Source organism: Nematolebias whitei, chromosome 1, assembly GCF_014905685.2.
Source record: "Nematolebias whitei isolate Nwh7 chromosome 1, NemWhi1, whole genome shotgun sequence".
Lineage (NCBI taxonomy): Eukaryota > Metazoa > Chordata > Actinopteri > Cyprinodontiformes > Rivulidae > Nematolebias > Nematolebias whitei.
This window is the reverse complement of record NC_056498.1, coordinates 33,735,076-33,759,984: the sequence shown is the minus strand read 5'-3', so window position 1 is coordinate 33,759,984 and position 24,909 is coordinate 33,735,076. Positions and strand designations below refer to the sequence as shown.

Sequence of the window (24,909 nt, the reverse complement as noted above, 5' to 3'; positions counted from 1 at the left end):
ATGACCATTTGATTGAGTTGGAGGGCTACTGACAAGTCACCCACCTTAGTTCCCGGGAGTCCTGGAAGCCCCGGTTCTCCCTGGGGGCCCAAAAACCCAGGCTCGCCCTGAAAAACACAAAAATATGAGCGACTGTCACTCCTGGTTGTTTATTTTTTTTAACGAGCGCCGCCGCTGAAAACGTAGAAGATGATGAACGACCGAACGCATTCGTAACGACAGGCATGCACTTACTTCTCGTGCACGCCCACGTGCACACACACAGACCGAGGAAGGCATGCATAAATTACACACAGACAGGCGATCAGCGGTTTGTTAATTCATCCCTTGGTTTCACATTTATTACCATTTTTCTCCTGAACCGACGATACGACTGACCTTATTAGAAACTCATCAGAGAAGAGAGGGGGAAAAAAACAGTTTGTGCCTTTTATGAATATGAATTTTGCTATTTTTAAACTTCCACTTTCACTCGGGAGGACTGAGCTCCCAGTACGAGGTGTGTTGCTGGACTTCATTTGCATTACATTTGGTTTTTAAACCGGAAAGACTGATTAGACCATCTGCAACCAGAGTCCTCGCTACAAGAATGTGGACGTTTGGCTCTCGAACCATGATTGGATAAACAGCGAAGAATGTGGCGGAGAAGAAAGTGCAAGCCTGGAGTGCTACGTTGGCAAATATATATTTATATATATTTTATGTTAGAATCCATCAAGCAAACAGGCCTCTTAAGTAAAAACAGGAGTATATAAAAAGTGTAAAAAAAAACGAAAGGTGCTTTTTACAAGGCCAGCACATTAGAGGCGTACAAAGAGAAAACACAACAGTAACAAGCATCAGCATCATGCCTGCGCGAGCATTCCCTGCATTCACACGTTATTTTTCAAGCTAATGGCCCTGAAATACATCAGTGTGGTTACTGCTCTCCTAACGGACGGTGGCACGGAGTTATGTGCTGTTTTTGCATTTAGCTTCTGCTGCTTTCTTTCACTGACACTACGAAGAATGAAATAATAAAACTGTCCAGAAAACATTCTAAAGTCAAATGTTTTTTACAGGAGCAGTTGAGAGACCTCTAAAGTAGGTTTAAGCTGAAGTCAGAATCTTACCTGCAGCAGATAAAAGTCAGGGAAGTCTACGTTTAGAGCAATGGTTCCCAACACTGGTCCTTGAGGAACACCGTCCTGCATGTTTTAGTAGTTTTTCTGCTCCGACACACCTGATTCAGTGATTTAATTACTTCATGTTCTGCAGAAGCCTGTTTATCACCCATTAATTAAAATCAGGTGTGTTGGAGCAGAGAAACAACTAAAACATGCAGGATGGCGTTCCTCAAGGACCAGGGTTGGAAGCCCCTGGTTTAGAGAATCAGGGGGAAATTCTCATGGGGAGTTTTTCCAGGGCTGGTGATCTTGTTAGCAACAAAACAAGATGTTCTCTGGATGTTTTTTTTTTCCTCCATCTAACGTGGTCCAGTGCTGAAGTGGAGTTCGAGCTCAGTCAGCACCAGCTCTGTTGCAAGCTTTGGCTCCGGCACCAAAAAGACTTGGTTAACTTGGCACAAGAGAAGAGAAGCGCAGCAGGACAGCAAAGGGTTAACCCTTCACGCAGCAGCACGGAGCAGAAATGTACTTCTTGATCAGTTACACTGTAACAACTGAACATAGAAGTCCTAAAATAATTAAAAATAACTTTTAACAATTATATTTTGTGATTATGACGATTTTTACGATGTGACATACTTTGAATTTTAAGTTGGAAGACAAAAGTCGATCGGTGCATCTGGACAGCAAAGGGTTAACCCTTCACAGCTCGGAGCAGAAATATGGGCGTGGCAGACACAGCAGGAGGGAGCTTCTCCCTGCACTTGTGGGCTGCACACAGGTGCCAAATCATTTAAAATTATTTATTTTAAATAAACAATTCATGCCGCTCTTGTGGCTCATCCATCAATCATCCAATTGCGTGTCATGTCCAATCTTACTTTGAAAAAACTGTGAAAGAGTGAGGCTGCCAAAAACGAAGCGCGAAGTAGCGAGGGACTACTGTCCAGTGGTACTATGAGGAGGTTCAGACGTTTTCACGTTTGTTGGCTGAGGACAAAATTCAGACGGAGTTAGACCAAATGAGCAGGCCTCAACTCGACCAGGTTAGAAACCGTGGCAGAATATGGCAGCATTTTCCACTTGATTTCACTTATTTGCCCGTTGTTGTGTTTGGCTTAGATAGAAAATAGCGTCGCAAAAATTTCAGGTGGCCGCACTGTGACGACCCCGCCCACATTGAGGTGGCACACAAGTTATGCCAAAAACCACCAATGAAAATTCTCTACTCACGGTTTCACTTTGTTAAATTAAAACCAACGTATTCTGCTTCAAAGTGAATAAGAAATCATATTAGCAGTGGAATAAAGAGCTCATAGTCTGTCATCTTCCTGCGGTCGGTGTGTTTTTTCATGTAGCGGGTCAGAGCGCAACACAAGGCTCTTTTAAATTTCTGCTTTCAATTGAATTAATAAACAGCTTCAAATGCCATTTATAAACATTTTAAGCTCTTTTATTATCCCCTCCTGGTGTTAAGAGATTCTGATAAAAAGTTGTGTGTAACCCCTGTTCTCTAGTATTTACAAATGCAACCAAAGAAACAGAAAAGAGCATTCACAAACACCATCTGTGGTTTCAAACAGCGTTTATGAAGACGATCGTTGATATGAAGACACGTTCGCAGGAATAAAAAGGTCAAACCCTGTGAACTGAACTTTGATCTTCTACAGAAACTCAAATACAACGGATCATTTAGTGGAGGAGACGTTTAACGAGATGTAATGAGGTGGCTCACCAGCTGTGGAAAACCAACACAGTCCTTTTTTTTTTGTTTAATTGGAGCCAGATAAAAATCAGCTCCAGCACCAGCCCTGGTTCTGCAGTTGAACAACTTTGTCATAACAAAGCATTTGCTTGAAATGTTGTGACATATTTTTAGGTCTGGTATGTTTTGGATGGACTCGGTCTAAAGTTTATCTTGATAATTTTGTAAGTATTTCCGCCTAATTCTTCAAACAGATTGTTGTGACTGCCATCTACTGCTGGTATGATACTAACAGCTTATAAGGACTCCACACAAGTCAATAAAAATAAAACTTTTTTTTAACAGTGATACCGTTTGGCACACTTTGCACCAGCTCCCTTAATTCCAGCTACCAGGAACTGAGATAAAGCTCTTACCATGGGGATGCTATTCAAAAGCCTTAATGGAACAATTATCCTGCAGAATTCTGGCACGTGCAGATCAGAAGCAGTGAAATCCTCAAGTTTCACTGCGTTGAACACATTATTGTGTCACTGCAACTGTTGCAGATGGAACATTTTAATCCCGGCTGCTAATCCCTTAAAGCATAAAAAAAAAGCCAAGCTGGCTGGAGCATTCTATCATGTCTGAGGAACGACAGTTGGTCAGCGGAGTGCTGCTGTGGGCTGAAGCGGCTGGACAGGGACAACAGGGAGATGACAGGATGGGGGATGAAAACAGCGAAGCAATTACCTTTATTCCTGGGAGTCCAGGCAGCCCTGGTAGTCCTGGTTCTCCCTACACAGGAAGAGTGTGACACGTTACAGCCAAGCCAAGCTAAGCCGAGTCAGGCCTCATTTGTCTTCTCTTTGGGTTCTGTATTAGCTCTACGTGTTAATTTCTATCGTTTGTGTGTCCCCTGGCTGTCGAGCTGCTGTAGTCCTGAAAAGCGTTCTCCTGACTGGAGTCGTTTGCTTGTAGGGAGCGTTAGCAGAAGAGGAGGTGCATGCATTTTCAACTCATGCAGCCACGGCTCGACAGTTTGATTAGTGCTCGGTATAATGCTCAGCACTTCACAACGAGATCTGGATCCAAATTTTAAACCGTTTTATTGGTTAGGACAGGTGTGAAAAGTTCTAGTTTCTTTTTCTGAGTCAAGGTTTCCAAAACTGCAGCGGCTTTATGGAGTCTTAGAGTTTGAGAGTTACTGTCGAGTTAAAATCTCCATTTGACTCAGCTGTGGAAAAGTACAGAAGTCAGGTCCTTTTTGTGGCCTCCGTGAAATTTCAAACCTAAAACGTCTAACTCGGAATAATTTAATGCTCAATTAGGTTCATTGTATTTATGGCTCATGAGAAAGAAATAATTAATGCCGCACCCAAATGATCAGCTTTAACGGCACATGGGGGAATTGGCACGGAGGCTATAAATTGACATCGGGGCCAGTGAAAGCATCATAAAATTAATGATTAAAAGTCTTTCTCCTGGACTTGAAAAAGACTCATTAATAAAGATTTGATGGCAGATTCTTAAGTGGAAACAGCATCTTGATCATGGGATCTCGATTGTGATGACAATTTTCTTTTTTGTTTTGGAAATGTGTAAAAAAAGAAAAAAATAAGAAAATGGCAAGCAGTTAAACAAGTTAGGCCAAACGTGCTTGTGCTAAAAGACATTCACTACAAAAAAAAAAAAAAAAAGCTTTTCTAGCTGGAAATAGTTTGTCCAAACATAAGAAAGAGACAAGTTATTTGGGTGCAACACATACGATTTAAAGATTTTATTCGACAATTTACTGGAGCAATTTCAGCCGAATGGCCAAGTTCAGACGTATTAAAAGAGATTTAATCTTCTGCTGCAGGAATGTTTGAATAATCCTTCATTAAGCTGTTAACACAAGCGTCATAATTAACTTTGTTGTTGCCTTGGGAAAAAAAAAAGAATAAAACAGGTTTGGTGAGAGGTCTTTGCAGCAAACATTGATTATTTAAAGGGTTTTAGTTGCACTGATGCTAAGGAACAAAATGACCAAGTCTGGCAGACTTAGATTAGCAGAACAAACATCTAGAGTCCCCAGAGATGTTAATATAAGACCTGAGATTTTACCTGAATTAAAAACAGAAACTAATGAAGTGAAGATAAAATGAGCAAACACAATGTAATGTGCTTCTGAGTTAGGATATTTTAAATAAGAAATTAAAAGCTGTTTTTTTCTTTAATTAGTTCTTCCAACTTGGTTCTACTAAACTTGGTTATTGAAATATGAAAAAAGGTATTTGGAAATAAACGTTATAACTTTGGAAACCTGCTTATGTCACTTTAGAGCAGCAGATTTGAGAATGTGGGTTAGGACCATGAAAAAGTTGAGTACCCCAGCGTTGACAATCAGGGGCCAAACTGGCTGACTTGCAACAAATTGTTGTAAACTGCATGAAAAAGTGGTGTAAGTCTGCTGTGGCTGTACTGTATATGGTTCTTCCACATGCTACAGAGGCTATTGAGGCTTTCACATGCTACTGAGGTTAAATGAATTAATTGCTAAATTGCCACAATGTCTTGTTTCTTCATATTTCAATTATCCAATCCAATAAACACCAAACAAGAGTGAATAATAAGCTGATTGGTAGAGATTTGACAAGTTTTTCATGGGCACAACCCCAATACTCTAAAATGCTAAACCCACTAATGCACTTTTCTAACAAATGTGGGACCATTTAAAGGGAAATAAACAATCTTTAGTGTAATTATTGAATTGAAAATGATACAAATGATTGTGGGTTTCCCAAAAAATATAGACTCATTAAAAAGTTACCCATTGCCTCAAGATTAATGGGCAGGTGCACGCATAGAAATCGGATTTAATTCGAAGTGTTTAGCTTATCTTATATTATTGCTTTATTACAGGTAAAAATTAACTAAAAGTAATACATTTAAGATAAAACAATTGTGGAATCTAAACTACATCCAGGTGTAAGTTTTTTGAGTGTAGGAAATCTAACTGTAATGTCTGACATAAAATATTAAAGCTTTCCTCTGTACATTTTTTTTCTGCCTATGTGTGCTTTCACAGCGATAAGTCTCTTACAGGATTTCTGATTGTACGTGTCTGAATGTTTCAAACTCCAAATACTGAAACAAATAGCAACCAAAATGTTGCCTTGACTTTTACATAATGTTAAAGTTCTTACCTTTACTCCACTTCGACCAGGCTCTCCAGGTTCGCCCTGTAGAGGTGAAAAAATGGTTATTCTAAACCACCTAATTTCCTTGTTGATTTACAGCAGTGACTGTAAGCTTGACATTTTCCCAGGTTTGACTGATTGTCCACTGCTAAAAGCTTTTAAACGTAGCTACATGATGAATATTCCCTTTTTTGTCTAACTGTGCAAAAAGTCATATTTTTCTGACTAGTTCATAATACATAAGACTGTTTTGTTTGGTTGCCTCTGGTGCTGTTTTATAGCATAGATTAAGAATAACTAGCTTGAAAGTGAATTAAGTGACAGTTTAGATCTTCTAAAGTTAGGTGTTATGAACAGTTAATATCTTAACTGCTGTGGATGGCTCTTTTAACGACTTCAGCTGAATGAAATAATGAACAAGTGGTTTATGTAAACAGTAATAAAGCTTGCGCCACCACCAAATGGTAAATATCACACTGGTATTCTAGCAGAAGATATTCCTACCAGTACTAACCAGGTTGCACCAGAGGTGTCACAGCTAACAACAGGTTTCACTATTTGCACTTACCCAAGTACTTCAAGTAAATAACCATATAATCAAAATGGACGACAATGTTAAGGTTTATAAAACAGCCTTCACATGAGACTCTATGAAACCTTTGAGAATGGAGTTATTTTAGGATGGAAGCCATTAATTTCGGTCAAAACCCTGTTGTGGTTAGCAGTTAGCTTATCAATCCAGTCAGAATCAAAACTGAGGTTGTTCTAAGAGCTACCTATAACAGGTAAGATATTAATTGCTAATGATTTTCCCACAGAACCACACTAAACGGGCTGAGCTGCCACTTTAAGGTTAGCCTAAACAACTATCTTTAGGCACTATGCTTTCTTTGGTGAAATTATTATTATTAAGCCTAAGAGATGTTATAGATGCTGATGGCTGTAGGCAGGAAGGATCTCTTGTAAAGGTCCATCCCACAGTGGATCCTAAGAAACTGGCTGCAGATGCCGTCTGATCCGTCCACCCAGACTCGGCTGGCCTCTCGGTTCCCCCAGGCTGTAGGACCTCCCGAATGCCGGGCAGAACTCCTCCCAGAGTGATGGCCACTCCTCCCAGCAGCATGCCGAGCTCCTTGTCATTGCAGACAGCCAACTGTAGGTGCCGAGGGACGATCCTGTCCTTCCGCTGTCATGAGCCGTGTTTCCTGCTAGTTCCAGGATCTCAGTGGTCAGGTACTCGAGCACAGCTGGCAGGTAGATGAGAATGCGTCCACAGAACTTCCTTTTTAACTCATTTGAGATTTGGGGCTGTAGTTGAGATATTATTTGAGCTTTTGAGATGTTAATCAGCTGCTGGTTGTATAAAACTGCCTTGTTGCCATGGTTATGCATCATAACAAATGTCTTAAACTAAAAAAGTTTCAGTAAAAATCCTTCCAGCTGCACAACATCTGATACCAGAGGAAACAATCATCCAAAAAATGTGATTTACATCCAGAAAAAGAAGAATTAATGTTTCCAAAAGCAAAATCTTAGAATGAAAGTAACAGAGCTGCTCCAACATGCAGCCAACTTGAGCGGCGCAATTCTAGAACAATTCTAGAATATCAAATATCATATATTTTAGGAAGCACACCGAAAAGTTATCATTATGAAAATGTGCTGTGTTTAAAACAGATCTAATATTTCAAAACTAGTCAGTCCATATTTAAACATTTTCAAGATTCATAGACTTTTTTATGTTAGCTCGTCATTCTGGGCTAATGCTAAGAGATAATGCTAGCAGCAACTTAAAACAAGAAAAGTAGCCAGACAAAAAAAAAAAGAACTGTTAACGTTAGCATTAGCGCTCACCTTGATACCTGCTGCAGAGGAGCCAGCATCACCCTGAGTAAAAAAAAAAGAAAAAAAGAGGACAAGCATTGAAAAGACTCAACATGAGAAGCTACGAGTGACATGTTTTATGTTAAAACTCAACAGAGGTCAAAGCAACAGCAAAGCCATGAGTGCAAAGCTACAAAACGCCGACTTGGAAAGAAGATAATTTACAGCCGAACATATCTGTGCGACAGCTGCATTTCTGTGGTTCCAACTTTCATGAAATCCAATTACAAAGACGACGGCTTGCTATTTTAACTGATGAACACTGAGTGCACCTTTCCACAGACGTTTGATACGGCGTTTATGAGATTTTTTTTTCCCCCTCTGTTTTTACAACCTCAGAGTGCAGCAGTGTAGTGATGGTGACATGATGGCTGAAATCTTACACTCTAATAGAAGGAATCCACAGGAAAGGAGACCTGATAGATGTACTGTAACCACCCAAAGCTTTCTTTAATTTAATAGTTCAGGTAATATATTGAAGTGGATGGAGACAGAGCTACTTATATCGCATTTTTCCAGTGAAGTTGTCCAGACATCCAGAACCCGTGGCCCTCTGCTACGCACTGAGCTCCCGCTACAGCAGACATAAAACAAGGGGGCCAATAAGTGTAATTATTGGTTGGTGGGAAAAAGGATCAGAGAGGAGGCGGAGGCCGGGTCTTTAGTTTTGGTGTGGACTCTGTGGTTTTCACTACACATCACGCCTCACGCTCACAAGTCACTGCAGGAATGCATCTCGCCCGCAGCTTTTTATGGGAACCATTACGATGCGTCGCACACAAGTCAGTGTGAAATAGCAGCTTTCAGTTTTGTTTTTTTGTTGCCGACTCAAAGAAGCCTCTACTCTAACCTTCAGTTTTATCTGAGCACTTTCACAATTCGTCTTATCCCTTTAAAAAGCAAAATCCTAGTGAGTATATTCCATTTTATGACACATAAGATCTTCCGCTTGATTTGAAGTAGAAATCCTTTTGGCCACATTTACTCAAAAACCAGAGCGTGTTGCGGTCGACCTAAAAATGATAATAAAGCAGACAAGTTTTACAGAGGGGTTCAACTTTTTAAGTTTTCTTTTTTTTTTTTTTTAAATACAAAAACAAACATTCAAATCAGAGTCGCTTTACTGCACCACGTTAGGAAAACATGGATAATATTGCAATACCAAAATCAGTTGCAATAACTCATCAAATATATTATTGGTGCACGGAGTACTGCGTGGTACTTTTACTGTAATAACCTCTGAGGTTTTGCAGCTCTTTGCAAAATTGATAGTTCAATGATACATTTTGGTATGTGGTGCAGCTAGATTTATACTTATTGTTTATACTCATTGTTTCATGGAAAATGTGTGTGCAGGTGAGAATGTCACCCATTTGCACTTAAAACATACAACAAATATTACAAACAGTAGCCTCTTGTAAAGCTCCTTATCAAAATATGATTGCGGTGTTAGCAATAATAATAATAATAATAATAATAATAATAATAATAATAATAATAATAATAATATTAATAACGTATTGTAAAATAAATTTCACGCTGCCGAGATTTACTGTTGAGATATTTGCATTTGCACAAACAGGAAGTGATGTCAAACACGAACACCTGCATGAAAACAGAGAATCGCTACAATGGCTAACAACACAGAGAACAGAGAATAATCTGATGTTTATTTTAGATTATTTTCAGTCACTATCGGAGAGAGACAAAAAAACAGAGCTTGTATAAACCAAGACCAGGGAGTTCCCCTTTGATGTCACTTCCTGTTTCACTTTGGCTACGTCAAGTAAAAAAACAATGCCAGTTAAGTAAATGGACACCATCATGTGAATTATGCCAAATTTCTTAAATATTAAGATGTTTTCTTCCATTTTTTTGTACTTGTAGGAAACGCATGTCACGTGCACTTTAAATAGGACCTGTTAGCACTCTGACATTTATTAGAGTATGCAATGAGGGCCATCGTGAGTCAGGTCGAGTCCAAAACCTAATTAGCTGCTAGTTTACTTCCTGACAATTTCATTACAATCTATCCATTGGTCCATAAGATATTTTGCTAACAGACAGGGTATACTTCAACAGTTTTTGTGAAAATAATAAAAATTATTTATACATTTAAAACTATATATGTCTTTGCCGCCTCCCCTCCCCCCTGCGGAATGTCTGCGTCACTGTGTTGCTTTATGTGCGGGGTCTTTTTTATTTATTTCTGGAACTCTGCCTCGGCCAGGGCTAAGTGCCAGTTGTGGTTTTTTGCCTCCTCACCCTGTTGTCAAGTTTCTCTACTTTTTGTCTGTCTAAACAGGTCACACTTGTAAATGAGTTCCCAAGGCTCAACGTGATTAATCTGTATAAATACAGGTTGAATGAATGAATGAATATGTAACGTGGGGGACTTTCAGCGGTCACCACATCAAATTTTAAATCGATAATTTGTAAAAGCGACCGAGTTTTAGCCATTTTTGTGTTTGCTAAAGTTGATCCAGCAGTGGCGGCCATATTGAATTGGACCGACTCCAAAAGGTAATCAGTTGTTAATCCAATGAGTACTTTTTGTGCTTCAATAAACTCTGGTCTTACGCTCATAAGATGTACTGCTAACACACACTGTAGACTTTACTGTGCGGTATATATATGATTTATTTAATAAGAATTGGGCTCACTTTTCTAAAAAGAAGGACAAGAGGATGCAACAGAAGGAATTAACACTTCCCTCCCCTGCTGCTGAAGTGAAAACCCCACTGATGATTTCTGTCACAGCAGATCTGACACCAGCGACACCGAGCTCAAGAGCCATGTGAGACTGTGGACTAAAGTCTAATGTCTTCCAAATGGAGCGGTTATAAAATGGAAAAAGTGGTGCAGAGTTGTGAGATGGGGGTGAGCTGAGGTGTGGCACAAGAGAGTGCTGAAATGTCCCATCTGGGCCAATTACTGAGCTGAGACTGCAGCTTGAAATGTAACCACAGGGTTGAGTGAAACAGAAGGCCGTCACCATGTCTCCTTCGTTACGGTCACCCAAAGCGGTCACTGCATGTTGGTGTTTAAAGATAATAACCTGAAGAAGTCATTATGGATGCTTGGTAAATCTGGCAACTTGCACTTGAAAAAGGAGGAATGAAAGTCAGCTGTAGTAAGACAGAGTGCATGTGTGTGAATGAGAGGGAGACAGGTGGGACAGTGAGGCTACAAGGAGCAGAGGTCACAAAGGTGTAGGACTTCAAGTACTTAGTGTCCACTGTCCAGGAAAACAGGGAGTGTGGTAAAGAAGAATAGTCCAGACAGGATGGAGTGGACGGAGAAAGGTTTACAAGGAGTTTACAAGACAGTTGTGAGATGAGCTTTGTTGTATGGTCTGGAGACGGTGGCACTGACAAACAGACAGGAGACAGAACTGAAAGTGGCAGAAATGAAGATGTTGAGGTTCTCCTTAGGAGTTACAAGGATGGATAAGATTAGGGACGAGATCATCAGAGGTACAGCACAGGTTGAACAACTGGGAGATAAAGTTAGAGAGGCCAGACTGAGATGCTTTGGACATGTAATAAAGTATTTTTGAATTGAACTGAATTGAATTGAATGTCCAGAGGAGGGACAGTGTGAATATTGGTGGAAGGATGTTAGAAATGCAGCTACCAAGAAAAAGACAAAGAGGAGATATATGGATGCAGTTAGAGGACATGGAGGTAGTTGGATTGAGGACAGTGGATGCAGAGGACAGAGTGAGACGGAGGAGTGTGACTCACTGTGGAGACGCTTGACAAAGGAACAGTCAAAATAAAAGAAGGAGGAGGTGGTAAGTTGGACCACTTCCCAACTACTTGCTCTGGAACGGGATGGAGCAAAGAAGAGGATGGAGGGGTTTCGTTTGCAAAGCCAGGATGGAGCTGGGACAAACGTCTTCCCGCCCCAAACGTGGCACTTTCATATTCCAGATAATGGCCATTAGCTTAAAGAGTTGAGGCTCAGAAGACATAAAAACCTGCCAGCACTTTATATGTGGCCAATTCACAAGATAGGATCAGGGGGTTTAAAGGTTTGTGGTGAACAGATCAGAGACAAGCACTTACAAATGACTGAATCTGTTTTGGAAAGTGTTCAAAGGAATTCAGTGGAATAAAAAAAAACAAAACAGATTTTACAAAATCTTTCCCAATCTGTGAGCGCTCAAAATATGTGCTTTAAAAGACTCTCCACTATGACCTCATCCAAATTTTCTTCAACTGTAACAATCAACAGAGTTTCAGCCATTTTTGTGTCGGTTAAGGTCAGTTGGTGACCATCTTGAATCGACTCTAAATTGTAATTTCTTATAAAAGGACATCCAGTGAAAAATTTCAAGGAATGTTATTAAAACCCATCTGGTTGTTTATTAGATATTTTGCTGACAGACAATCAAAATCAGAGAGTTAATTAGTGAAAACTTTCAGGAATGAAGTGGGGATGAGTTTCAGCAACAACATTTTGGCTCAATATCAATAAAACTGAGTTGTAGCCATATCCATCTTTTACCATTTATCTGTAGTTGGATCACGGAAGCAACAAGTCCAGAAGAGAAACCTTCTATTGAACATCCCTGTACCCCAAGACACTCTCCAGCTCCTCCAGTAGGACCCCAAGGCGTTTCCAGACTAGAGAAGATACACAATCCCTCCAGTGGGTTCTGGGTCTTCCCCGGTGCCTCCAACTGATGGGACGTGCCTGAAAAACCTCTAAAGGGAGGTGTCCTAATTAAATGCCTGAACCACTGCAACTGACTGCGTTCACTCCCTACGAATGACGGCGCTCCTCACCCTAATTTTAAGGCTGAATTTTGCCACCCTAAGAAGGAAGCTCATTTCAGTCATTTGTACCCAAAATCTCATTCTTTTGGTCGTGATCCAAACCTCATGACCGTAGGTGAGAGTTGGAATGTAGACAGACCAGTAAATCGAGAACTTTGCCTTTCAACTCAACTCAGTTCTTTCCTCACCACGACAGACTGAAGCAACATCCTCATTAGGGACCAGGCCTCAATTCGGCAATCCATCTCCTGCTTCGTCCTACCGTCACTTGTGAACAAAAATATGAGTTTAAGCCATTTTTCTGTTTTCTAAAATCAGTTGGCTGTGGTGGACATGTTGAATTGGGTTGACTCCAAAAGTTAATGAGTCATAGACAGACATCCAATCATTACTTTCTGAAAGCTTAATTAAAATCAGTCCAGTAGAAAATATCCATCCATCCATCCATCCATCCATCCATCCATCCATCCATCCATCCATCCATCCATCCATCCATATCAGGGGTGTCAAACCCACTTACTAAAGGGGGCCAAAATTAAAACTTTTTTCAAACTAAGGGCTGGTTTTTGAATCTACATTAACTCAAGTTAAACCCAACATCTTTTCTTGGTTGTAGGTTCCTCAACAACAGTTCGATTGGTCTCATTTGACGTTCTCTGTTGCACTTTTGACATCAATATCAAAGATTATTGGAAAAAAAAAAAATTAAAGTGATAAAAGTATTTCACATTTAAAAAAAACATCTTGGGGGCCAGATGTCAACGAGGGCCACATTTGGCCCCCAGGCCTTGAGTTTTAAACATATGATATGATATATATATATACTTTTTTTTTTTCATTCAATCTTTATTTAGACAGGTTAATCCCATTGAGCCTCAGGGACTCATTTACAAGAGAGACCTGATTTCTTAACCAAAAGTGATGACAACAGTGAATAACAACGAAAACAATAGACAATCATAAAATAGGCATAGGTATACAAATTTAAGTCTCTCTCTCTTTTTTCTTCTTCTTACAAATCAAAACAATCAAAACACAATAGCAACCAAAAGGACAATCAAGAGGAATAGTAACAAACAACAGGTGGAAAAGGCAATTTAGAAAACTATAAACAGGAACATGTCTGCATTGGTTCTTGCCAGGAACTTAACAGATGTTTAAAGTCACTTAGAGGTCAAGGTCGAGAGCTTCAGGTCTTTTTGCAAGATATTCCAGGAAACAGAAGCGGAGTAGGAGAAGGCCCTTTTGCCTAGTTCAGTCTGCATTGAGGGAACACTGCAGGTAATAATGTCCTGAGAGTGCACGCTGTAGCTGCACTCACGCAGAGACATGTAGGAGGAGATGTATCAAGGCAGCAGACCAAGAAGTGATTTAAAGATGAAAATGTACCAGTGAGAGAGTCTGCGTGAAGTTAATGATGACCAGTTAACCAGTGAATACTGGGTGCAGTGGTGGGTACGATAGTTGCAGCCAGTTATGAATCTTAGTGCACCGTGATAGACAGCATCCAACACCTGCAGAGTTCTTGTAGGTAAAATGGACTGAGCTGTTTTTGTGTTTTATAAAAACAATTGGCTTTGGTGGCCATTTTGAATTGTTGTGACCCTAAAAGTGGATCAACTGTATACACACATCTAATGAATACTGACTAAATGCTCTTTAAAAACTGTTCAGTGGTTCAGGTGGTACTTTACTTAATGCTGTCCACCTTTGGACGTTCAGCAGTGGGAAACAAAACCAAAACAAACAAACAAACAAAAAAAAACGCATTTGAAGGACTTTTCTGTCTGTGATTTTAAACTTTTCCAACGAGATGAGTCACAGTTAATTTCACACCTAATTAAGTACTCTGGCAGTAAATGGATCAGAAGTAAAGTTTTTAGCTGTAGGGATGATTTGTTTTGAAATGAGGCCGGAGACTGATGTGCGCGCACAGCTGGAAATGGCTCTTTTCAGTCGATGGCGGCTTCTGAAAGCAACACAGCAGGTAACGTGCACTGCGAATAAAAACTAATAACAAAGTGGGAAAATGAGAAAAATATCCTGATCCACAGTTAATTATTGTTGTTGCTTCACAGTCGTGACAATTTATGACTCTAAAGGTCACGACTTGGACAGAAATATATCCCAAAAATGTTTTTAATGTACCTTTTTTTTTTTTTTTTCACAAAATAAGCAAATTCAAGTAAAACTGATAATGGGTGGGCTTGTAAAGGTCTGATAGATGGATTTGTGTTGCCTCAGACTTTAAACCAAATTAAACTGCTACTATAAAAAACAATTATCACAAATATAAATATTTTCTCTGATAGAAGTGGCTTGTTGTCACCACAACTGTTGTTCCACCATGTTTGAGGTATTTCAATGCATGTTTGGTATTATTGTCGATTAAATGTACAGGAACAGTGAAAAGAGGTTATGAACAATAAACGTCTTACATGTTGCAGGTAGAAGTCAGTTTGAGGTAGAGTTGCCTTCTGATGGGGAGGAGAAGCTAATGGCTAGAGTCTTAACAGAGCCAAGATCAGAAAGGACTGATTTAACTGTCTGACTTATTAAGTTCACTTAAAATTGAGTCCAGTTTTAAAAATGTCACAGATGTTAATGTGAATGCTATTTTACAAACCATTACACTTTGGTCAGTTTTACAGTACATTGTTTTTCTGCCAGAAATACAATGCTAGTTTTTACCATAAGTACAAACAGCACAAGAAGCGCTCTGAAACAAAAGAGTCATTTTAAAAAGACAGCAATCCATTTTAAACTTAGCCTCATTCAGTCCGGTCTAAATTTAACCGTTTTTTCTAAGTGAGGTCATTCAAGGAGCTGTCTACTGCAGATAAGATACTAATTGCTAATAACCGTTGTGCAGAAACACTCTAAAAGATCTGAATTGTCCTTAAAAAAACCCATAAAAACAAATACAGTGTGCTGAAGTCTGTTGAGCGCGAACTGGTTTTACATGAGCGCTGCGACGGCTTACATAAAATTACTAAGAAAAATTGGTTTCTTGAAGGGGTGTCCCATTTTGTAGTGGAACAACTGAACCATTGCCCTCCTGTGACTTTTAAAGGTAACACTAGAAAATGTAAAGTGACCTTTATCTTCGTCTTTTCTAAGCAAACACATTTCAGCAGATTGTTATTTAATCTCATCTCTAAGAGTCAGTTTAAGTCTAAGTGACCATGTTCTGTCATTTATCTGTCTTTCACAAACCGCAGAGCTCCCCGCTACAAAAACCAAGCTCTCATTTCCCTCCCTGCTCCGAGCTCCCAGAGGTCTCCCTGCTCAACATAACGAAGCTTAGACGGCCTAACGCTCAGTGTTTCCACATTTTGTGTGCGGAGCGTGCTGCATATTGTTAACTTTGGCTTCCCTGGTGGGGAGGACCAAAGATGCCCTCCTCTCCCCTCTCGTGTCTCTCTGTTCTCTGGTTTCTTCCACCACGAGTTGGAACAACAATAACATCATGGAGGAGCCATTGATCAGACACCACAGCTGCGCTGACAGGAGCTCTGCTTGAGCATACATTTACTTCTCTGGCACCAAATATCACTGTGACATATGTTAAACTCATCTGAACGTATCTTGATTGGAATTATTCATTCCATATGTTGAGAGCCTTTGTCTTACCCAACGTTGACAGTTGAAGATGAGGTAATCTCCTCCATCTTAACTCCTAAACTTAAAGAAAAGGCACTTTCTGTGAAAGTGCTGAATTATTTTAAAGGAAGATGCTGAAAGAGCTGAAACTGAGTTTTAAAGCTAACAGGAGCAGAACACTCGCTAAAAGCTTTAGGGGAAAATGCTAGCTAAAAAGTGTACAACACAGGTTAAAAGCTGAAAATATGAAAATACTAGTTCAGAGGTAAATGTAGTAAAATGCTAGTTAAATGTAAAAGGAGATAAACTTGCTGAAAGGAAAAAGTAGCAAAACGCTAAAAGCTAAAAGTGGCCAAAAAAAAGCAAAAAGTTGCAAAATACCTAAAATGTAAAAAAAGTAAAATATCTGAAACAAGCAAATGTTTTGCTGAAAGCCAAATATAATAATAGCAATGTTAGTAATACGCTAGCTAAAAGCTACAAGGAGACAAGTTCTAGCTAAAAGCTACAAAGAGCTAAATGAAAGTTAAAAGCTAAAAAAAGCAAAACGCTAGCTTCTAGCTGAAAGTAGTAAAATTCTACCAGTGTTGTAAAACGCTGACTGAATGTAGCAAAACAAGCTTAAATGTAAAAACAGCAACACTATTAAATACAAAAGTACATAAAACTAGCTAAGAAGTGCAAAACGCCATCTAAAATGTAAAAGTAACAAAAAATAATCTGAAAGTCCAAAGTAGCCAAATGTTAGCTAACAGTAGGAAAATACTAACTAGAACCAAAACGTAGCAAAATGTTGATTAAAAGTGGCAAAATATTGCAAAATCTAGATAGCTGCTCTAAAAGAGCAACGAGCTAAATAAAAACTGAGTTGAAATTACTAGCTAAAACTAAATGCTAGCTTAAAGCTAATGTTAGTAAAGTTCTTGCTAAAAGTAGCAAACTAGAAAAAATTTAAAAGAAGCAAAATATTTTAAAAACTAAAAATAAATAAATATAATAAATAAATAAAACTAGCTAAAAGCTGCATGATGCTACTTAAAACATAAAAGTAGAAAAAAGTTGTCTAAAAGTAGAAATAAAAAAAAGGCAGCCAAAAGCTGAAATGGCAAAACAGCAGCTAATATTTGCAAATTGCTTGCTTAAAGCTAAAGGAGTAAAATAATAACAAAATGTAGCTAAACTTTAGCTCAAAGTAGCAAAATTTGTTTAAAGCCAAAAGTAGCAAGCCAAAAAAAAAAAAAAAGCAAAATGCTAACTAAAAGCTAAAGGAGACATAAGAAGACAAAACTAAAGCCAATATGTTGAAGCGATTTTCAAAGAAAACGTTTTTTGAAGGAATTAGAGCTCAATGTACTTTCATGGGGGTGACTTACATTAATAAAATTAAATGCTATAAAAGTTTAAAAGCGACAAATACTGAAACTTCAAAAACGAACAGAAGAAAAAAGGAATAAAGGGAAACCGGATCACTATACTGTGAATACTGAATCAGCAAGTCTTTTCACTGAATATTTCTCTTTATTGTAAAACATTGAAGCAACTGAGTAGCTATAGATGGATTTATTTCCACTTTTTCTTTTTCACTCCTGCAGCACAAAATCCATCACTTTTTCCCCTCCTTTTCATTACACCGAGGTACAGTAGATCAAAGCGCTGCTCGAGCTGCAAAGTTTTATCGCCCCACGCCTACCTTTCTCTTTTGTTCATTCATTTCCCGCAGATATCATCTGGTTCCCTCAGAATTGTGTCCTTCTTGGCTGCCGACTTCGGCAGTCTTAAAAAAAATTACCCACAGAGCCCATAAAATGAGAGGTTATCAAAGTTGTTCGCCGTTGAACGGCAATAAATTGGCATTGACATTTTGAGTACACTGCTTCCACTTTCAGCTGCTGGTCTATGAGTTACATTTTGTTTTCAAATCTAACAGTATTCAGAAACAGAGAGGGGAAAAATGGAAACTCCTCCAGTGTATAATACATCAAAGTTTTCAGGGATGATTGTCTCGGATCAGCACTTGTGTGACCACTTTTTGGCAATCTCTGAAGAATCCCTGTTCGTTTCCCAGAAATGTTAAGAAGCTGAATCAAGATTTTCACATAATCTTTTTGTTCAAATCAATAAGTGCCTTCAGATATGGTTTAAAACAAGTTGGAAGTGAAAAGAGGTCCGTGTTTTCAGGAGATGGTAAAATTAAAACAAGGCTGCAGTCTGCTTTGAGATAACAGCAAAGGCGGCACGCCGGGATTCGGATAAGAAGCAGAATACCTCTCGACGTGATGTCAGGACTCATACAAGACGAGCTCTAACTGAAAATAAAAGCTTTCTGGACAGAAACATAAATCTGTTTAGTGAAGCTCGGTTCTGCCTTTTGTTGAGAATGGATCCCAATTTGACAAGCTGTCTCGATGACAAATGGTCTCCCCTCGTTTAGCGTCAGCGTAGCTTCAAAATTAAGTTTGTATAAAGCAAAATGACAAATCAAACATCAGGATGATTGCTGCTGTGCGGCCCGGTGTTACATGACCTCAGCTGCCTCTGGTGGTCTTCGCAGACCTCCGCTCAGATGGCGAACATTAACACTGAGTAATGTTTCTTGGCCATGGCCTGACTTGTCTACCGTTTCTCTGAGTGGGTTCCAAGATACCAACAAAGAGGAAAAAAAAGTCAAATAATTTACATACCTTCTCCCCCATGTCACCTTTGGGTCCGTCTTCTCCCATATCGCCCTAAGATGAGATCACAAGTAATCATATTCGGGCTTTAAAATGCAGGAATGAAACATGGCTGAAAAACAAAGCGTTTAAAGATCATTGTTTCAGCAGACTCACAGCAGGGCACGTTCTCTGTCTGCCATGTGAAACAGTGTAATGGATGGTGGAAGAAAAAGCAAAGTGCACTGCAGCCAGAATTAAGTAGCATTACCGTGCATTAGCTTGGTAATGGTCCTTTATCTTTGTGTCACCACGTGTTTCAAGTAGGACTATTTTCAAGTGATGCAATGCTTTACGTGGGGTAGTTGTGGAGGCCCTAAGCTCTTGGCTTCAACGGTTTAATTCACAACATTTGTATTTTGGCCAAGAGAACCCCACATTTTCTTGACGTCAGTGCCATTTCTGACCAAGTTTGGGATGTAGCTAGATGCCAGTTTCATTGGACTTTTCTTTTTGGGTAGACCTAGAAAGGAAATATCTTGAAGTACACTGAAATATTGTAGCACCGTTCAGGTTTCTTATACATGTTATGGCAAAGATTCTAGCAATCCCATTTCTTTGTGTGTGCACAACCATCATTTGTGGTGGAAAAACATGGACTTCACACAACGGCCGCATTGGGGTCTCAAAAAAAAAAAAAAAGGCGAATGTCAAATCACCTTTCACCTACGTTCTGTCTCATTTGACATCCAATGCAACTGTACAAGTCCAAGAGAAAGTTACTGTACAAGACAGAGTTCATTTTGGGGTTGAAAAGACATCTACAATGTTCAGACATCTAGGCTAGATTTGGTCTAAAGGTGAAAGTTTACTAGACGTGCAAGCCTAGTTTAAGGTACCAAAGGCAACACTAACCAAGTGTTACCACAGTGTGATTAGGCCTCAAGAACTGTTTTACAGACACTTCGGAACCATCCTAGAAGTTGCACTGTTACACTTTTTGTACGCAATTTAGTTCCAAGTTGCAATGTGAAGTTCTTCCTGGATATTTCTGTTTTTCAAAGCTCTATTTTGTTTTCTGCAATGTCACCTACTGTAAATATTATATAACATAAAGTCTCAAAACACTCAAAATCCATCCATCTTCCACTTGTTCTGGTGTCAGGTCATGGGGGCAGCAGCTTAAGCAGGGAGACCCAGACATCTCTTTCCCCAGCCACCCCCTCAGCGAGACTTGATGTTATCAATTACTTAATTATTATTCTGTTTTCATCTGCCACTAACAATATTGTTCTTTCAAATGCTCCCTTCTTCAGGGTTAGCCACAGTGAGCGGATTTGCATGAAAGATCTGACAATTATTTTACACCAGATATCGTTCTTGACGCAATCTGGGATCAAACTTGCAAACTCAGGACTACAAGACCGCAGCATTGACCACTGATCTACCATCATCTGCCAACAATATGCAAATATCAATATACATTTTTAGTATTAGTCTGTAAGCTATTGTGTTTTTGCTAACTCTCAACTCAAGAAAGAGATTTTTTGATTAAAAAATAAATGCAACAACTGAAAAGTCTAAAAATGGTCAAACTCTGAATTAAAGTTAAATTAAGTAAAGTTCTGGGTTAAAGTTCTAGTTCAGAATCTCTACAGTTCTTTAATGATGTGAAGATTTTATTTGTATGTCCTACATATTGTCAGTTGTTTGTGAGGTAAATAAATGACAATTTTGCAGTCCATATTTACCTGGAGACACAAGATTGAAATTGTTGCTCGTTGGGTTCTAATTAAATCCTTTTCAGCAAACACTTTTTACTGACAGTTTTTTAATTTTTTGCTACTTTTCAAGTGTTTTTTTTAAACCAACAAAGTTAATTTAGTAAAGACTTATTTACATTCAGAAAAAAAAAAAAAGTTAAACCAGGGTGTTCCTTATGCTTGAGCCACTATGTGATTAGCTACATGGTGTGCTAGCCTGCAAACCTGTTTACAATTATTTTCATATAACTTATTGACTGATATATTTTTAAATTTAATAAAAAAAAAATCCATGCTTAAAACAAACTTATTTCAACAAAATATGTAAATATCTACTGCTATGAGTCAACTGTTGGTATGTTAATTAGCTAAAATAATGTTAGTGTAGATTATTCTGTTTTGTTTTAAGGCAATCAAACTTTATATTTTTTAAGACTTTTTTCCTTCTCCTAAAAAGTTACGATGGAGCTTTAGGGCCATGCTAAAAAAAAAAAAACATTACGAACAAGAATAAAGTTATAGTATTATGAGAATAAACTCGTATGACAATAAAGTCATAATTTATGAGAATAAAGTCAAAATAATATGAGAATTTTTTTTGTATTTTGAGAATAAAGTAGAAACAATATGAGAATAACGTTATAATTTTATGAGAATAAACTTGTAATATTACCAGAATAAAGTCGTAATATTATCAGAATTCCGACACGATAAAGCAGTCTTACAACTGCGGTAAAATGATGAATGTTGATGTCGGCAGTACAACAGCAGGGGCCCAACGCACTGTGGCATATGGATTCTTATGATAAACTGAAGCCGTATGGCATTGCAATTAATGGCTGCATTGACGGATTTAGTCGTCACATAATGTGGATGGAGGCATATTTCACAAACTGTGACCCGAAAGTGATCGCGGACTACTTCATAAACACGACTCGCATTGGATGCTGTCCTCAGCAGGTGCGAGCCGACCCAGGGCATATTACGAGTTTATTCAAGTAATATTACAACTTCGTTCTCGTAAAATTATGACTTTATTCTCATAATATTTCAACTTTATTCTCATACGACTTTATTCTCGTAATTTTATGACGTTTTTTTCCTCGTAATGTTATTTTTTTTTCTTAGCGTGGCCCTAATACTCCATCTTAAAAGTTTTACAGAACTAAAACTTAAAATAAAAACAACACATACACAAAGAAGAACCCAAGTGATAAGAACAGCCAAAGCTGTTTCATGTTAGCTTATTTGCGTGTTGGTTAGCATCAAGCTGTCTTACAGGTTTCTAAGCTGGCTGCTCATTTTATTAATAGGTGATTTCAAGACTTTGGTTCAACTGTAAACCCAAGAACAAGATGAACTCTCAGCTCTTGTGTCGGAATCTAAAGGTGTTTGAGGCTAACATGGTCTCTGAATACGCCTGCTGGCTAATTGGTTCACACTTAACGCCAAAAACAACAGTTTATGTCGACATGTCTGGCTTCTCTCAAAATGAAAGCTTTTAGTACTTGGACCAGATTTTAGTGCTGTCTGGCAAAAAACTGATCAGTTCGCTTTTAATAAATCCACATGGTTTTCACTAAAAATCAGATCTCATATCATACGACTGGGAGGTCCACAGATATAAACTCAAAGCTTTTGTTTCAGTGCAAAGTTTTAAGAAAAATGGGATTACTGCAACAATTAGAGAGATTTTCCATCAAAAAGTCTATCCTTTGGAAACTGAAATTACTACTTTATGGAGTCCGGATTATAACAATTTAGTGTCCAGAATTTGCCTTTTTTTTCTTCTTCAGCTTCAGAACAAAGCCAAGAACTACAATTTCCATTGACAAAACTGGCTTTACTTCAGTGAAGACACTCTCGACATTAAGGGTCCGAACTCCCTAAGAGGGCTGACAGGTCGGGAAATGAGCTAAAATTACATTCAGCTGAACAAATAAATTATCTTTTAAGGCTTCCCTCGCAGATAGTTTTCCCTCTTTATTTTCATACAGACCAATATTATCTAAGAAAGGAGCCCCGGTCTTTTGTTAAAACAAGTCGAAGCTTATGCAAGAGAAGAAATCATGAGACGATAAAATTTATTTTTATGGGGTCTTTAAAAAAAGGGGGATGGCAACTTCTGCTACCAAGTAACAACTATAAATGCGTCATATTGTGTGAGGGTAGGCGTGAACACTGGGTTTCAAACTGAAACTTTGGAAACCAGTCTACCTCCTCAGACCGCTGACTTACGCTCATGACTTTTTGAAACAGCGTGCCCCGGCATCGTTCGAATCTGCTGGGTGCAGTTACAGTAACGGCACGTCGAGCTGTTATTCACATCCAGCTAGTTCTCTGCAGGACACCCATAACGTGTGAGCAGCGGTTGCTATGAGATTTGTTTTCACAAAGCCACATTATTACAGTGTACCAGGTATGTTGGCGATGGAGAGAATAACCCTGATTGGACTCGAAACAACTGCCCCATGGCCAATTTTGTGGTCGAGGAAGCACAATGAATCACCGGTTCCTTCCCCATCCTCGTCGACTTGGTCAGCGTTCACACCTCCCACTCCAACAAGAGTGAGTTAGGGCGCCATTAGAGTCGAGGAATGAGAAGAATAAAGCTTCTTTTTTAAAGAACCGGAGAGGTCATTGCTCGGAGAAATCTGGGCGCAGTTTTATGATTCATTTAATCACCGATTCACTCATGGCCAGATCTTCAGTTTGAGTCATCTCTGAGAAAACACGTTGGATTTTAACAAAAAAAGGCTACTCTTAACACACGGGATGCTAAGAATTATAGCTGGAGAGCTGAATTACTGCCTTACCTTTTCACCCATGTCTCCCTTTTCACCCTGTGGAAAAAGAAAGCAGAGTATTAAAACACCGGACAGGTCAGGAGGAGGTGGTTTTCAGATCATATCTGGGGTTAAACTCATGCTGCGTTACAGGAATATGTTTGTTATGGCTCCTTTTACCCCAGTCATACATCCACATATCAACTTATCTCAAGTAAAAATGAGGCTCAGATTGGACTGATCCAAATTTACATTAATTTATTTTAATTGAGAGGTAATTTTATCACATTGAAACCAGTATCTCACTTGAATGAGACCAACTGTGAACAGCATCAGAGAGAGTTTCTAAAGTGTTTGGGAATATTCGAAAGGCTTCTGGACTTAGTTGCAGTCCCTCGTTTTCATGTTCTGGGATGTTGGAGATGTGACTGTTCTGCACTAGTCACACGTGTTGAAAACTTTGGTTGTGAGAAAGTCGTGCAAATGTATGGCACAATGGTAGGAATATTATGTGCATAACCTGAAAAATTTGAACCAAAATAAGAAAATTTGTGTAACTTTTGTGCGACAAACGCAAATATGTCCATTTACAATGATCCCATGTGAAAATTGGCTATTTTTTTAAAATTTATTATTGTTTTGTGTCTCCAACAGTTGAAGACCAGTGAGATACTGGTTTATTTTCACACAATGGAATTTTCATGCGTCATAAATATATAAATAACCATTTAGAGAAAAAAACAGGTAAAAATATCAAATTAAACACGACACAGACGAATGGTCAAATAGTGCAAAATGAAGTAAAAAAAAACAAACAAACATTTGTTTTAACCAATAAGGGATAAACAAAACCTGAAATGGTTTCACAGAATAACTTAAAATGCAATGATGGTGAATTTATTAAAAGCACTCAGAAAACGTGCTCCAGACCTTGGACCCTGGAATACCGTCCAGTCCTGGGATGCCAACATCCCCCTATTGACACACACAGTGGCTGCATTCAGTTAGCCGTTTAGGCAACAAGAACCAAAATTTATGACAGTATGAACATGACAAATTTGAGGTTTTTTTTCCACATGTGGCACTACATTTACTGGGTTGTGCAAAAAAGCTTCTTCCAGTTAAGGCAGAAAGCTAAGCTTAAGTCCATGTCGACCAGAAATGACCTTGAAAAAATGGTCCATGCATTCGTTACAACCCGACTAGACAACGTGCTTTATGCTGGGGTCAGTCTCTTTCACGTCTCCAGCTCATCCAAAATGCTGCAGCTCGGCTCTTAACAGGAACTCGTAGGTTTGAGCATACCGTTTTTTTCGGACTATAAGGGTTAGATATGATTCATTACTGTGCTATATGATATTTTACATGATACATTACGGTACTATATGATATTTTACATGATACATTATGTACTATATAATATTTGATATGATACATCATGTACTATATGATATTTGATATGATAC

General features: G+C 38.7%; 1 protein-coding gene across 1 annotated transcript in view; it reads right to left on the bottom strand.

Annotated features, from left to right (window-relative positions):
- LOC119408665 (collagen alpha-1(XXV) chain) overlaps positions 1 to 24,909 on the bottom strand; it is a 54,722-nt gene that overhangs the window by 11,132 nt on the left and 18,681 nt on the right. The window contains exons 5-11 of the mRNA XM_037675543.1: positions 24,374 to 24,418; positions 23,474 to 23,500; positions 18,925 to 18,969; positions 7,827 to 7,859; positions 5,979 to 6,014; positions 3,544 to 3,588; positions 45 to 107 (exon numbers count right to left, since the gene is read on the bottom strand). Of these exons, the coding sequence (XP_037531471.1) occupies positions 45 to 107; positions 3,544 to 3,588; positions 5,979 to 6,014; positions 7,827 to 7,859; positions 18,925 to 18,969; positions 23,474 to 23,500; positions 24,374 to 24,418 (294 nt within the window). The remainder of the gene's footprint in view (positions 1 to 44; positions 108 to 3,543; positions 3,589 to 5,978; positions 6,015 to 7,826; positions 7,860 to 18,924; positions 18,970 to 23,473; positions 23,501 to 24,373; positions 24,419 to 24,909) is intronic.